General features: G+C 36.7%; 1 protein-coding gene across 3 annotated transcripts in view; it reads left to right on the forward strand.

Annotated features, from left to right (window-relative positions):
- Positions 1–2,095: 2,095 nt before the first annotated feature.
- kcp (kielin cysteine rich BMP regulator) overlaps positions 2,096–13,498 on the forward strand; it is a 47,233-nt gene continuing 35,830 nt past the window's right edge. Inside the window, exons 1-5 of one of the 3 annotated variants that reach the window (XM_082182760.1) lie at positions 2,096–2,559; positions 4,973–5,523; positions 11,958–12,030; positions 12,366–12,565; positions 13,240–13,414. In XM_082182760.1, the coding sequence (XP_082038886.1) occupies positions 2,391–2,559; positions 4,973–5,523; positions 11,958–12,030; positions 12,366–12,565; positions 13,240–13,414 (1,168 nt within the window). In that variant the 5' untranslated portion in view covers positions 2,096–2,390. Of the gene's footprint in view, positions 2,560–4,972; positions 5,524–11,957; positions 12,031–12,058; positions 12,126–12,365; positions 12,566–13,239; positions 13,415–13,498 lie in introns of those variants that run through there. The other 2 variants (XM_082182761.1, XM_082182762.1) reach the window with 2 other exon arrangements.

The raw sequence follows: 13,498 nt of genomic DNA on the forward strand, positions 1-13,498 counted from the left end.
TGAATGAATACATTAACTCTGCAAACTTATATTCCAGCATTTGACTTACCTTGTAACTTTACTTGTTTTTAGCAACAAAAGATAATTAAAAGTGAAATCAATTTAGTCATATGTTCATTATACATATGTATTACTCTTATTATTATTGTAATTCTGTAATGTCCATTGTGGAATTTTGTATTTTGTTTTATGTGACCGTTTAGTATTGTGGATGGTTAGGGATTGAGGATTTATGGGTAATAATTGTGAATGAACATACTGTCACGCAAGAAAAAAAATTCGTACTTTCTCTGACAATAAGGTTATTTCATCATCATCATCATCATCATTAGAGTTCGACGAAGTAGTCTATCTCCACCATTTTGTTAATGTGAAGACAAACATTAATGCTATGATACGAGCGGTAAACATGCACACTGAGAAACAAGACAGATCATCTAAAGAGGTTTGGTTTGCCTCCAGTTATACAAGACTATTACACAAGTTGATGGAGCATCTCTCTCTCTCTCTCTCTCTCTCTCTCTCTCTCTCTCTCTCTCTTATACAGAAGAAAAGACAAGCCAAAAATAGACTTCAGGGCTGTTTGAGTATTGTAGCCTAGTATTGGAGAATAAGAAAAGATCTGTTAACCTACCTGTCCCATCTAACTGTTCTTCAGGTCCAGATGTCCAGATATTCTCTCCAAAGTTACGTTATTACCATCCTTTATTTGGATGTGAGTGTATAAAAGAGAGTTCGAGTATTGTTTGTGTGTGACTTGCATGTAAGTGTCCACCTCATGTCTGTGTTTGGAGCAGTTGGTGAACAGTGGATAAGTCTTAGGTTTAGTGTTCAAACTCACTGGATCAGAGCCAACGTCAAGGCAAGAGGTCAAGCCAAATGCCACATGTAGGTCTTCCCATCATAATAGGTCTAACCAATAGCAACGCTTCACTCCTGGCCAATGAAATAACAGTAGGCCTATTCTAAGATAACCTCTGAGCAAAACCACATCATAACCAATATCTAGAGATAATCAAACAAATACAGTGGGCTACAAAAGTCTGAGACCATACTGAAAATTTGGGATACCAAATCTGGAAATTAACAGAAACCAAGATGATTTAGATTTTTTAAAATGTATTAAATATTAAATTTTTGCTGCACAATTTTTTTTTAATCTAATCAAATAATCGATCAAATTTGAAATTCATCTTCATTTTTCAATTCAACTTTTACTCAATTTGTTATGCTTATAATTTGGAAAACAAAACTTCAAAACTTTTCTATGGTCTCTGACTTTTAGTTGTATATGTAGTAGGTAGGTGGGTATGTAGATAGATAGATAGATAGATAGATAGATAGATAGATAGATAGATAGATAGATAGATAGATAGATAGATAGATAGATAGATAGATAGATAGATAGATAGATAGATAGATAGATAGTTTCTGTATGTCACATTCAAAGCAAAAATGTAATGAGATGTTTTCTCCTGATGATCCTGATGGTAAAGTGTGACAGCATGTGTTGTGTGGTAATCTGGGCTATTCCTGTCTTGTCCTAGTGTACTTTATATGCTTTAACAAACACTGACAGAGGAGCGCGCACGCACACACACATACACACTAATACTAATAGAGTTGACTTGGAAGCACACTGTAATTAAGACAAATAGAGATTAGGAGGCTGAAATAGTATCCTAGCTTTAACCAATAAGAAATCAGAAATAAAGGTCATCTGAGTGTTCTTTTACGCATGATAAAACTAAAGGCTGGAATTCAAAAAAAAAAATTCTAGAATTCTTACAATGTACTATTTTGTCCATTACTGCCACGATATAGCCAGTGTAAGGGTATAGAGTCTTATTAATTTATTAGTTCAAATTCATAAAAACCCATATATTTATTTTGTATTGCCTTTATGATATATATTTCCATAATTCATATACTCATTTTTGGATGCACGTGATCTATTGAGAATAATGTTTGTATAACTTATTATTGTGCATTATGTGTTAATGAAACATGCTTTGTGTTCTTGAGGACTTGAAGCGCTCGAGCAGTCCGGAAATCCGGAAATGTTCAAATGAAAGGCTGCAGATTTTCTCCATTGGCTGCAGAGGAGGAGGATCAGGGTTAGTGGAGCAGAGTCTCCAGCCACTGTCACATTTGCAGCCTTTATTTCAATCTCGGAGGAGGGAAAACAACGAAGCTTCGCCTTGTTTTGTTTGGAAGCGACAGGAAAGCAGCTAAACCCCCCAGCTAAAACAGACGAAAACAAATCCAGATGTTTTAAGTCTGAGGGTCGCTGTCACACGAGACCATACAAGAGGACTCATAAAGCTCTTCATCCGACATCTCGCGGGGGGGGGGGAAATGTGTAATATATTTAGATATTTATAACCAGTATGAGTATTTTTGGGGGTATTTTTTTTCTTCCTGGCGACTTTGTGAGAACTAAACTTTTCTTACTGGTGAGAATGGGGCTGAAGTCTGTATTTGGAGATCTTGTCTGGACTTTGTTTTTCCTCTGGAATGTTTGTGACTGTGTTCAAACTCATCAGGACGCGAATACCGGTGAGAGCAGCTGTCAATCAAACACATGATACATTGTTTCATTGATCTGTGCCGCAGCTGTTTTGTATCACTGATGCACTGGAGTTGAGGAACCAGTGATGGATGAGTGAGTTGTGTCTTTCTATTGGCATGTCCACTCTATAATCCAGTGCTGGACATGCCTACAGAAAGACAATATAATAATTATTATATTTGCAGTTTTATGCCCTCAGGTTAATCTAGACTACATGGAATATTTATGCTTAAAAATAAATGACCTGTCACCACAGGACTGTTTATGTGAACTGCACAAACAGTTTAATACAGTTATTTTTTAAATGTATAAAAAATTGAGATTTTACATTAACAGGTGTTGGCATTTCTAAAAATGACTGTTAAAGATAGCATATGCATACATTCATAACTAAAACACCCATATTGAATAAGTAAATAAAGATATTATTTTGTATCTTTTTGAAATTTTGTTACCTTTTGGGAACATCTCCAAATGGACTGTTTTCCCTACTATAGATATACTGTTGACTGATAATGAATATAATTTTTTTTCTTGCATTAGAACAATAACTTAAAAAGTTGCAAAATGTCTTAATTATTAGCTTTATGATTATTACAGACTAACCCTAGACCTATAATGAAAACATTTTGCAATAGGAAAAGAGCTGACTTTGAGAATGTCCCCAAATGGATTTTGATTCTGAATATAGATTTATCTGTCTTCAGCCAGACATTTTGTTCTCAAACCACAGTGATGCCTTCTAAAAACAAACTCAAACATCTCTCTTGACTGTTATCGCTGTCTCTGTTAGCCTCTATTTATCTGACGGTTTATGATTTCTGCCCAGTGCAGGTATGTTTCTGATTGCCTTCTGGGATTTTTTAATTTTTTTTTTAATTTTCAAAAGACCCTCACCACTTCACAAACCTGTCTTCTTCCTTATCTTTCTGTTCTGTCTGGCTTTTTTTTAAGTTCCTAGATCCTTATCCTTTCAGAAATGCCTGAGATACAGATTGAGATTGTGTGTGTGTGTGTGTGTGAGTGTGTGTAGAGCTGCTTTGTCCTCAGGGAAGTTTGGAACAGTAAAGATCTGACAAAGAAAAGGAAGTCATTAAGAGCATTTTCCTCACTTGCCATCATTGCTCCGCAGGGGTTTTTCCCCTACATCTCATAATTTTTTTTTTTTATGATTTATTTATAATTTTTATGATACATTCAGGGTGCAAAGACAATAAGTTAATAAATAAATAAATAGGTATAAATAGGTAATAATAACGATAATAACATAAAACAACAACTTTTTATTTAAAATAAAATAAAAGACATGACAAAAAGTAAAAATGGAAGTAGTAAAATAGATATGAATACATTCTCATCAGCAGCTAACAATGGAAAACTGAGAAATAAGACAGACAAAACAGTATGTGCACTTAAACTGAATTCTAAGTATCAATGTAAAATGAAAAATACTAGCTGAATGAAAAGGGTTAATCAGACAAATTAAGAGATTGCAGAGTTTGTACGTATACTAAGAAGGGCTTCCAAATTTTAGAGAATGATGTACTGGGTCAGTAAAGAGAAAATCTAACTTTTTGAAGTTTGACAAAATACAAGTTGTCTTTAATGATCCACCTAGTGTGATGGGGGATGGGAGTTTTTCCAGTTAAGTCTGGCCAACAACTTGAGAAAAGCAATAAAATCAGCAAAATACATCTCACTATTTATTCACATACTTACAAACTGATATAAATCTTTTCATATTCTATTGTTTCATCTGTATGATGCAGATACACTACGATTTAAAAATTTGGAATAATTGCGATTTTTCTCTCTTATGCTCATCAAGACTGCATTTGTTTTACTTTTAAAAACAGTAATTTACAATATTTTCACATTTTAAAATGTAATTTATTAGAACGCTTTCCTTATAATATTTATTAGAATACAAGAATAATTTCTGAAGGATCATGTGACACTGAAGACTGCTAAAAATGCAGCTGTGTCATGTCATCACAGAAAAGAATTACATTTTAAAATATATTAAAATGGAAAACAGTTGTTTTTACTGTATTTTTAATCAAACAAGTGCAGCCTTGGTAAGCATAAAAGACATCTTTAAAAAAGAAAACATTAAACAAATCTTAATAATCGTAAAAAATTATTCCAAATTTGTGACTGGTAGTAAATTAAACAAATTAGATATTTTAATCGGTCAGGACTGTGAGAACAAGAACACCCTTACGAAAAGTACTATGTAGGTACCATGGTGCAGTTATGGTACTCTATCATATACTGTAGTAATACCACGGTACCTTGATATATCATGGTTCTGAATGATTACTAGTCATGAAGCATGTGGCGTTTTAATGTCATCATAATGCTGATGCCATTCTTCATGTCATTATTTTCCTCTATTAGTAATCGACCTCTTGAAGGCTCTAAAAGTCACTCACTCTCACCGGATGGCGTCTAAGGCCAAAGGTCGTGACCCAGAGATGCCAGCCTGGCGTTTCCGTTCCGGCACGCCTCATCTAACGCTACCCCAGGACTTTTCCGACGACCTCTTTAGCACCTCACAGGGCGTCCTGGGTTTGCACCTGGTGGGCCGGCAAACCAGAGGCTCGGAGGCCACTCTCATCTCCCTCACCTCCCCTGCCCAGCGGCAGCACGACGGACGCCCCCTGCTGGAGTTGGTCTCCAACACCCGAGCAGACTGGCTGCAGCTGGAGGTCAGGTCAGCGGATGGCCTACGGACAGAGGTGATCAAGCTGCCAGGTGGGAGTCCCTTCACAGTTGGTTGGGTGAGGATGGCTCTGAGTGTGGAGCCCAGACAGGTGGTGCTGTTTGTGGAATGCGAGGAGGCCGTGGTGCTCAAACTGAAAGGTGGACGAATCCTGACTCTAGACTTCCCACACGATCTGAAGGTCACGTTCTCCAGCACTGCAGGAAATAAGGCCAGCAAGTTCAAAGTGAGTTTATTGACACAAACACTTACAGTATGGTAGTGTCCCTAAAAAAGTGGTTGGTCTGTCAAATCGATTAATTGCATCTAACAAAAAAAGTTTCTAAATATATATTTACAATACAGTGTATATATACAGTGCTTAAAAGTGGTATCAGTGATTTCAGGCCCAAAAATATTTTTATCACATTCATCTAATCTTTCCTAACGATCCGCTAGCTGCCCGCCCCATAAGCATGCCGTCAAAAAACCGCGTCTCTGTAGGCAGCCTAGGCTCTGAGATCTGCACACAAAAACAAATGGTTTAGCCAAACACTCAAAACCAAAACAAATAGTGTTCCAACCAATCACCGACAGGGGGAGGGTGCTGTGAGGTTTTGTGCTCGTGCACGGCTGCACGCGAAGTCAGAGCTGAAGAAAAAGCTGGCTCAAAACCTCACAGCACCCTCCCCGTCAGTGATTGGTTGGAACACTATTTGTTTTGGTTTTGAGTGTTTGGCTAAACCATTTGATTTTGTGTGCAGATCTCAGAGCCTAGGCTGCCTACAGAGGCACGTTTTTTTGACGGCATGCTTATGGGGCGGGCAGCTAGCGGATCGTTAGGAAAGATTAGATGAATGTGATAAAAATATTTTTAGGCCTGAAATCACTGATACCACCTTTAACACATTTACTAGACCACCTGCCATAATAAAGAGAAAACGCTAATATTTTAGGAATGAATCAAAAAACTTGTTTAAAACTAAACTATTTATTGTCATTTATTCTGCAAATAACAAACTGAAACAACTAAATAGTCTTTATTCACACATCACTAAAAACCGTAATATTTTGTATGCTGTTCTTTGGCCTCGATAACAGCTTGCATTCTTGCTGGCATTGTTTTATGTACAGTACTTTTCCACAGTCGCTGTTTGTCACGGTTTGGTGTAAGATGATGAAGGCAGAAGATTCCAATATAAACTTTTATTCACAAAAGTTATTTCCACAGGTACAGACAGGATAACATTCACATCAAAAACCACTTAACATAGACAAGAGCGGACAAAGACTGACTGAACAGAAGGAACTAAATACACAGATGATGACTAGACAATGACAGACAGCTGTGATGATAATGATGATCGCTGGCAGGTGCAGGTAATGGTAGATGATGTGCAGGTGTGGGTCAAGGAGGATGCTGGGAACTGTAGTGCGGACAGAGACTAACAGAAGACAGTGACAGAAACAGAGATGGTGACGATGACAGCGACGTAGAAGATGTAGGCAGTGACGGTGAAGGTGATCGTGACACTGTTGTTATTGACTTCCAAATAGGTTCTTGTTGTACCCAGAGACTTGCTTTTGTACAATCTATCTTTGAATCCACTAAATCCCAAATTTGTTAAATAGGATTCAAGTCTGGACTTTGACTTGCCCAACTGTGACTAAAGAGCTTACACATACTGGTGGATTAACCATTATAGAAACATAAAAAATCATTTTGGTAATCACCAATATTGTTAGTTTAGGACTGTGGCACAAACCTCACATTGGGTGGTGGTCTGATAAATTTGTGTATATATACATATTTACAAACTTTTATGTTATGTGTGATTAATCGCAGTCAATCGATTTGACAGCACTAGTTTGGAGACTTAGGTGAAGCAAAAAATATGCAATTCTTGCACTTTTTGGACTTCTAACTGGTCCCAAGGTGAATTTTAGTGAACATCTGAAGTCAGTTCTCATCAGATTCCCACAGGTGTTTTAGCAGAATGTAGTTTGATAAAATATCAAACTAAGTGGCATTAGTGGCAAATAGCACACATCTGAAGAGAAATGTACAAAAAGTAGATTGTGAAATTTGAAATGATAAAGCATATATTGATATAATTAAGACAAAAAGAATTTGGACACATTGTGGTTGTGAAATGTCATTGTAACTTGTCCGTTAATGTGCTGAACTACACCTGTGGACACCAAACAGGTGTAGTTCAGCACATTAACGGACAAGTTACAATGACATTTCACAACCACAATGTGTCCAAATTCTTTTTGTCTTAATTATATCAATATATGCTTTATCATTTCAAATTTCACAATCTACTTTTTGTACATTTCTCTTCAGATGTGTGCTATTTGCCACTAATGCCACTTAGTTTGATATTTTATCATCTAATGCAAAGGCATTCATTCATTTTTAAGTGTCCCCTACATGTCCAAACATTTTGGGGGCTATCATTAATATTTTTCAAAATTGATAATAAGAGGAATTATTAATAATTGAGAGGCAAATCAGCATATTAGAATTGTTTCTTTAAGGATTATGTGACCTAGCCTGACTACGTCAGACTTCGTACTTCCGCTCAATTTCAGTTCGCTTCTGTACTCAGTCTGAGATAGCGACCTATCTCCCAGTTTTCCTCCGGCCTCAAAACAGCCGGCCAATCAACGAACAGAGGGCGGGCTGAGAGCCGTGACTTAGACGCTGATTGTACCGTGGATGCGTAGATTTACTTCACATAATCTGCAAAAGAGCTTCACAGCCATGTTCACTCCGGTATTTCGCTCGATGGTTTTGTTTTCGCGTCATACATGTGTTTACAGTGGAAGTTCGATGCGGCTGAGCCTGCGCATAACACACGTCATAACCAAACGTTATGTGATTGGCTTACGGGTAACCAATGATTTTAAACTTCAGACAAACTTTTCAATTATGCCCTTCCAGACTCTGTCTACGAAGCAAAGCGAAGTAGCAGAGTTTGGTATTACCAGGCTATATGTAGCCCTGAAGACTTCAAGAATTCAGCTTTGCATCACAGGAATAAATGACATTTTTTAAAAATATGTAAGTTGAAATCAGGTAATTTAAATTGTAATAATATTTCACAATATTTCAGATTTTGCTGTATTTTTGTATCAAATAAACAGTTTTTCTTTAACATATTTATTTAAAAAACATTAAACAATTGTTATTATTCCAAACTTTTGCTTTAAAAAACATGTTGCTCTAAGTTGAAACTTGGAGAGCATTTAGTTGTCTGTGAGGGCAGTAATATTTTTCCACAGTAACAAATAGGAATCTTTTTCAAGTGTCAGGCGACACCAAGGGAGAAAGCAATACATTTGCATTCCCATTCTCCTTAATAAAAGTGGTGCAGGACTATTGACATTTAGAAGCCCTCAAAAAAGAATAGGCCACAAAACATCTGCTATATTGTATATTGTGTTGCTTGCAACAATTTTTTTTTTATACTTTCATTTTTATTGGAGTTTTATGTAAAAAAAAAAAAGTAACATACATTGAACAAAATCAGAGGAGGCCAAGGAGGAGGTACCTAGTACAACTGAAACAAAAATAAGTCTAGTTGTAATCATCAGAATCACTGATCAATAAACCTTACATTTACAATACTTCTACCATCTTTTGCACAAGTTTACCAGAAACCCAATCAGTAGAATCTCACAAAATTAACACACAGTATACAGTTGTATTGGGAAGAACAGTTATGCAGTTTCTAGGGCCAGAAAATGGGTCCATTTTCTCAATTTTTCCTTAAATGATGATTCTCTTAACCTTATAGTGTAGGTAACTTTTCCATTATAAAAATGCTTTGAATTAAACTTGTCCATTGCTGTAGATCTGGGATGTTCGATTTGAGCCAAAATCTAGTAATAGCCTTTCGGGCCGCAGATAATAAAATCTTGGATAAATACAGGTCCTCCTTCCGCACACTTTCTGTGATGTTTCCGAGAAACATAACTTTACATTCCTTTGGGATATTGTACCCCAGCACCTTCTGTAAAGTATTGTTAACGATAGTCCAAAATGGTTGAATTTTAGGACATGTCCAAAAGATGTGGGCGTGGTTTGCGTCCCTACTACCACAGTCCCTCCAACAGTCTTGAGGTATCCCAAGTTGTTTACTCTTCAAATAAGGAGTGATGAAAAACCTCATAAAACACTTCCGATTAAATTCTCTCCACTGTTGGGAGTTGGTGGAGGTCTGGAGAAGACAACATGTTTGATACCATTCCTCCTCCGTGAGGACAACCTTTAATTCACACTCCCATTTTGCTTTTACATAGAGTGTAGTGTATGGAGTCAATATAGGGCCATATATATCTGCAAAATAAAACAATGTTTTGCAAAAAAAAAAAATGTTTTGCAAAAAAAAAAAATGTTTTGCAAAAAAAAAATATGTTTTGCAAATAAAAATAGAGTATTGAGAATTTTTTTTGCTTTTTTGCAAGCAAAAAAATAATAATTGCAAAAGAAAAGTTAACCACTGAGAGAAAAAAAAAAGTTTAGCAAAGTAAAACTTCAGCAGCATTGACTTTGCAACACATATTTCCCTTTGCGCCGCTCCTTTAAATCCGCGTTTCAGTCATCCGTGCCTCTGCGGCGCAAGCTTTCCTTTGCGCTTCATTTTTCTTTGCGCCTCGCTTTGTGTCCCTGATTTGACGTGGGGGGAGGGGTCAAGAGGTTGGGGTGTGTACAAGAGACGAAGGCGCGTCCCTCTCGGAACGTCATCAGCGCGAGCCCCAGACTTTTTTTTATTGACATATTTATAGAACATTAACAAAAAAGGCATTCGTAACTTCAGATTTTACAAACAAACCTGAGCGTACATACAGATATTACATCACAATATACATATTCTCATCAGCAGGCAAATAGAGCCCCAGACTATTATTGTCAATAATACATACCTGTGATCCATCACCCGTGCTGCGTTCCAGTCCAAAATAGTCATGCTCTTCACTCGCTAACTTCCCTTCATCTCGTTCACTCGGATGTACGTCATTGCGAGTGCCCACTACTGGCGGAAACTGCAATGGGCTGAACTGGAACGTCCTAAGCCCTTGATCACTTGGAATCAGCTGTGGAGTTGATTTATTATTTAATTTTTTTCCCTTTAATAATTTGTTTAATGCAGTATCCAAATGTTTATAGGTGTGTTTGGGTTGTTTTAAATTTAAAACATTATAATTAATATATCATAGAGTTGTCTGTGTGGTGGTGATTAGACGAGATATGTGGTGACGTCACAATCGTACTGCATTGTGGGACATATAGGTGCCTGAAGTGTACATTTGAAGCAGACTCGCTCCCTCGGTCAAAATCGAGGGAACGAGGGTCTGTCCATATAAACTTCCCTCGTCCACTTCACGAAGTGGAACGCACTTCAAATGGCGGCAGGGATTCCCCCAAGGGGAAGTGCTTAGGGAAGTTCGCAAGTGCGTGTCTAAAAGTGGACTGGAACGCAGCACAGCATGTCTCTGCTCCGCCATTTCGATCGATCCACTCGGTCTGGGGCTCGCGCTGATGACGTTCCGAGAGGGACGCGCCTTCGTCCCTTGTACACACCCCAACCTCTTGACCCCTCCCCCCACGTCAAATCAGGGACACAAAGCGAGGCGCAAAGAAAAATGAAGCGCAAAGGAAAGCTTGCGCCGCAGAGGCACGGATGACTGAAACGCGGATTTAAAGGAGCGGCGCAAAGGGAAATATGTGTTGCAAAGTCAATGCTGCTGAAGTTTTACTTTGCTAAACTTTATTTTTTCTCTCAGTGGTTAACTTTTCTTTTGCAAATTTTTTTTTTTTTGCAAAAAAGCAAGAAAAATTCTCAATACTCTATTTTTATTTGCAAAACATATTTTTTTTTTTGCAAAACATATTTTTTTTTTTTGCAAAACATATTTTTTGTTTGCAAAACATTGTTTTATTTTGCAGATATATATGGCCCTATATTGACTCCATAGTAGTGCTTTTCAAGTTCTCCATCAGACTCCGATAGTTTAGACACAATCTTATTAGTCTTTTGTTGATAAGCGCCACACATTATTTCAATAAGAGGGTTTACCACGTCAGAAGAAAACCCCTTAATTTCTTTGCAGTAGTAATCTCTCAGCTGTAAGTATCTGAATAGATCCTGGTTATTTAGATCAAAACTATCCTTTAGCTCCTGAAAACTCTTCATCTTGTTGTTTTTGATAGCTATGCAGAAAGCTGTCAGGCCCTTACTCATCCAATCTTTATAAGTACTGTCATAAATAGCCGGCTTAAATCTGTTATCCAGTGCGATCCATCTCAGTATTTTTTGATCATTTTTAAGTTTTAATTGCTTAATCAGAGAGAACCATATCCCAAGGGAAAATGTAAGATGCGTTTAACCAGCCGAACACTGACCCTTTGGCTTAAACATTAGAATACTGTAATATTATAATCTGTTACAGTTTGATTATGGTTAATGTTACCGTATCTGTGCTGCCATTGTATGAATGTTAAATGATTTTCACAGCTGTGTTAAAGTTAAAGCATTATTTACTGGTGATTGTTCTGGTGTGTTGTCATTGCTCATCTGTTTTACAATGTTACTGTCATGACTTTGCAATGGGTTGCTATTGTGTTCATGTTCACATAACCGACAGTATGTGTTTTTCTTATTGTTTCAGGGTTTTTGGCAGACTGCTGAACTCTCCACAAGGGCATATGAGAGGCGTCCATGGTTCTGTGACAATGTATCAGGCATGAAAACAATAATAAAAACATTTAAACATCAGAACTACATATGCACATTCAAAAACACTCACAACAGGAAACTTTCAGAGCTGCAAATAAAGGTCATACAGGTTCATAAAGATTAGAGGATTCGATTCACTGTGATGCTAATGAATACTCAGGATGAATTCATGCTTCTGCATTATAGAACAAATACTGGCGCATACATATTCAAATATGTCTAAACAATCTAGGGGGAAAAATGTGGGCTCTTTTTTTATTTATTAAAGCCCAGCACAGTATATTCTTCTTTTATAATGTGTGTTTGCATTTGCGGTTGTGTGTGTGTGTGATTATTACAGACTCCCCTCCTGACACAGTCCAACCCACCAGTCCCACCGTATCAGCAATCTCGGACCTGGATATGATGAATGACCAGGCAAACCGTGGAGATGAAATAGTATTAAGTTCAAGAGACCACAGTGAATCAGACTTGCGTTTAGGCCAACTGGAGAACAACCTGCATAGCATCAAGACCTTGCTGGACATGCTAAAGAAACAGGTACATTGAGAATGTATTGTCTATTGTGTCTGCACTTAGAAGGTGTGCAGGTGTGCTTTAAAAAAAAAAAAAAAGGACTAAGAAGTACCATAGTTCTATCATTGTTATTTTGTGCCTGTACTATGACCATGACCATACCATGGTTTGAATATGGGATATGTACCATGATAGTACTGTGGTATATTTATTTATTAATTTATAATTTATAGTATATATATAAAGGTAGTGTTGTTATCGTTTACTAAAACTATTACATTTAATTAAAATAAATCTGAAATAAAATTTTATAAAATATTTCAATGAAAATGTTAAAATGCTGCCGTGCCTTAGCAACTAACTGAAATAAGTACTTAAATTAACTGAAATAAAACAAAAATGGAAATAAAATAAATGAAAACTATGTCGAGAAAAACTAATACTAATAAAAATGACAAAAGCACACAACAAAATGGCTAAAGATTTGACTAAAATGATGAAAACTGAAAATATAAAAATAAAAGTGAATTAAAAATATTAATAACAAAACTATAATATATATATATATATATATATATATATATAGAATACTAAAATAGCACTGTATCAAACTGCGTCTGATTCCATCATTTTACCATGACACAACCAAGTGATACTATACACACATTTTCTTTTCAATCAATTTTCTGTGTATGTAGAACACTGAGCTGCAGACAAGGGTTGAGTACTTGGAAACGTGTGAATGTACAAAAAAACTCACACGAAAGTGCGTTTATGAAGGACGTGATGTTGATGAGGGACATCGCTGGTCTCCTGACAGCCGCACCGTCTGTTCCTGCACCAATGGCCACATTCAGTGTGACCGTTTAAGTGGTGAGTAATCTAACATCCATTAAATCACCATTATGAATCAAAACACAAAATAATTCATTATGTCACAGTCATATGCATTAACCA

This window comes from Leuciscus leuciscus (genome assembly GCF_965113295.1).
Source record: "Leuciscus leuciscus genome assembly, chromosome: 10".
NCBI lineage: Eukaryota > Metazoa > Chordata > Actinopteri > Cypriniformes > Leuciscidae > Leuciscus > Leuciscus leuciscus.